General features: G+C 41.7%; 1 protein-coding gene across 1 annotated transcript; it reads left to right on the top strand.

Moving 5' to 3' along the window:
• Positions 1–702: 702 nt before the first annotated feature.
• Positions 703–1402, top strand: PHALS_00895 (uncharacterized protein; the record flags this gene model as incomplete). Its single annotated transcript, XM_024730652.1, has 2 exons — positions 703–1321; positions 1392–1402. The coding sequence occupies 2 exons, from the start codon at positions 703–705 to the stop codon at positions 1400–1402; spliced, it is 630 nt and encodes a 209-aa protein (XP_024580908.1).
• Between the last annotated feature and the right edge of the window lie 201 nt (positions 1403–1603).

Here is a 1603-nt window from a genome sequence, read left to right as displayed (position 1 = left end):
ATTCGAGAAATATCTATCTCATACACGAAAATTAGCTTGTGAAAATAGGATTTATTTTTGTTTTATTTACATTTAAAAGAGAACTTATTCTTGCTATTTTAGAGTATTAATATAAGGGCATTATATAAATAGACAAAATTCGGTCTCATTGGTAGCGCTTTCTCCAAGGCCGCTGTGCTCATCATTTCAGCCAGCACTTGGATAGGTGCTGAATCCTACCAGCTCAATTTTCAGACGAATCAAAATCATACCATCAAGCCAATTGGTCGGACAGATACCGAGGTGTTGTCCAAGGGATCTCTTCAAGGGAGTTATGACCAAGAAGCCTCCCCTGTGGTCGAAGAAGAGCGCGCAAAGCTTAAAAATTTACCTGACTTGATCAAGAATGCAGGAGAAGATGTGATTGCACTGTTAAAGTCAAATACTCAAAGGATTGAACATGACACTCCGGACATCTTGGGAAAGAAGATTATGAATGGAGAATATCTCGGTTCTCCCGCCCACCATCGTGACATGCTCCAAAATGTAAAAAATGGCAAAGTTGAAAGAAACACAAGACTGCAATTAAGAAAAAAACTAATTAAGAGTGCTCATAATAAACAACTAGCCGAAGATCTTCATGACGCCAACACCGTCGCTGTCAGCAAAAACTTCCAAATATGGAAGAAGAATTCCGACGCATACCTGCACAGCATCGACAAAATGGAGGAAAATTCTCACATTTCCAAAAACGCAAAAGATAATCTCGCTTTTCATGCCAACGAAGCTACAGTAGCTCTCAATGTCGCCGAATTAGCCCGTGAAATCAATTCTGCCCATTCCAAAAAATCCGCCGATGCTGCCTATGCCTACCACACAACGAATGCCGCATTAGCTCAGCAAAATGCTGTTGCAGCCGATGCTAAGGTCGAAGGTTACAAGCGTATTTCAGCTCTGGCATCACAAAACGCCAAAGAAGCTATTCTCGATCATACACGCGCGGTCCAGGGGGTCCAAGACGCCCAAACTCTTGCTCAGCATAGTCAATTCAACATTCAGCAGATCAAGCAAAGCCTTGGAGAGCCCGACTTGGATCTAAGCCATTTTGTCCTAGATACATCGATTAATTCTGGAAAAAACACAGATTCTAACAGGATCAAAAATGCTTTTCACGACGATATCGTAAGAATTCAGAATGCTATCAGAACTTTTATTCAAAAGGCCGATCATGACGATCCCATTACGCTTCTCAATGGTCAGACATTCCAGCTGATAGAAAAATTGTTTCACATGCACAACAAAAAGAACCTGGCTATTTTCGAAGAAATCATGAATCAAAACGGTAAGGATGATGTCCCGTGGGTCACGCTTTGGTACATTGTTTTTCGCGAATTTTGCGTAAAACATCCTAGGACTTGTATAAGCAGACATAGCCAGCCCCCACACCAACAGCCAATCGATGGTAGAATGACAAAGCGGCAAAAAATGCTCTAGTTCAAGGTGCGTTGATGGGGTACGTTGAACTGAACTTGTAAGCGTCGTGTGTCGATCGATACTGGTCACAAATTAAGTAGGCAAAGAACGGTCGGTCGTCAGAATCACAAAAGAAATAGTCGCACAAATT

The sequence above is a fragment of the Plasmopara halstedii genome (genome assembly GCF_900000015.1).
Source record: "Plasmopara halstedii genome assembly, contig: Scaffold_1211, whole genome shotgun sequence".
NCBI lineage: Eukaryota > Oomycota > Peronosporomycetes > Peronosporales > Peronosporaceae > Plasmopara > Plasmopara halstedii.
This window is presented reverse-complemented; position numbering and strand designations above follow the sequence as displayed.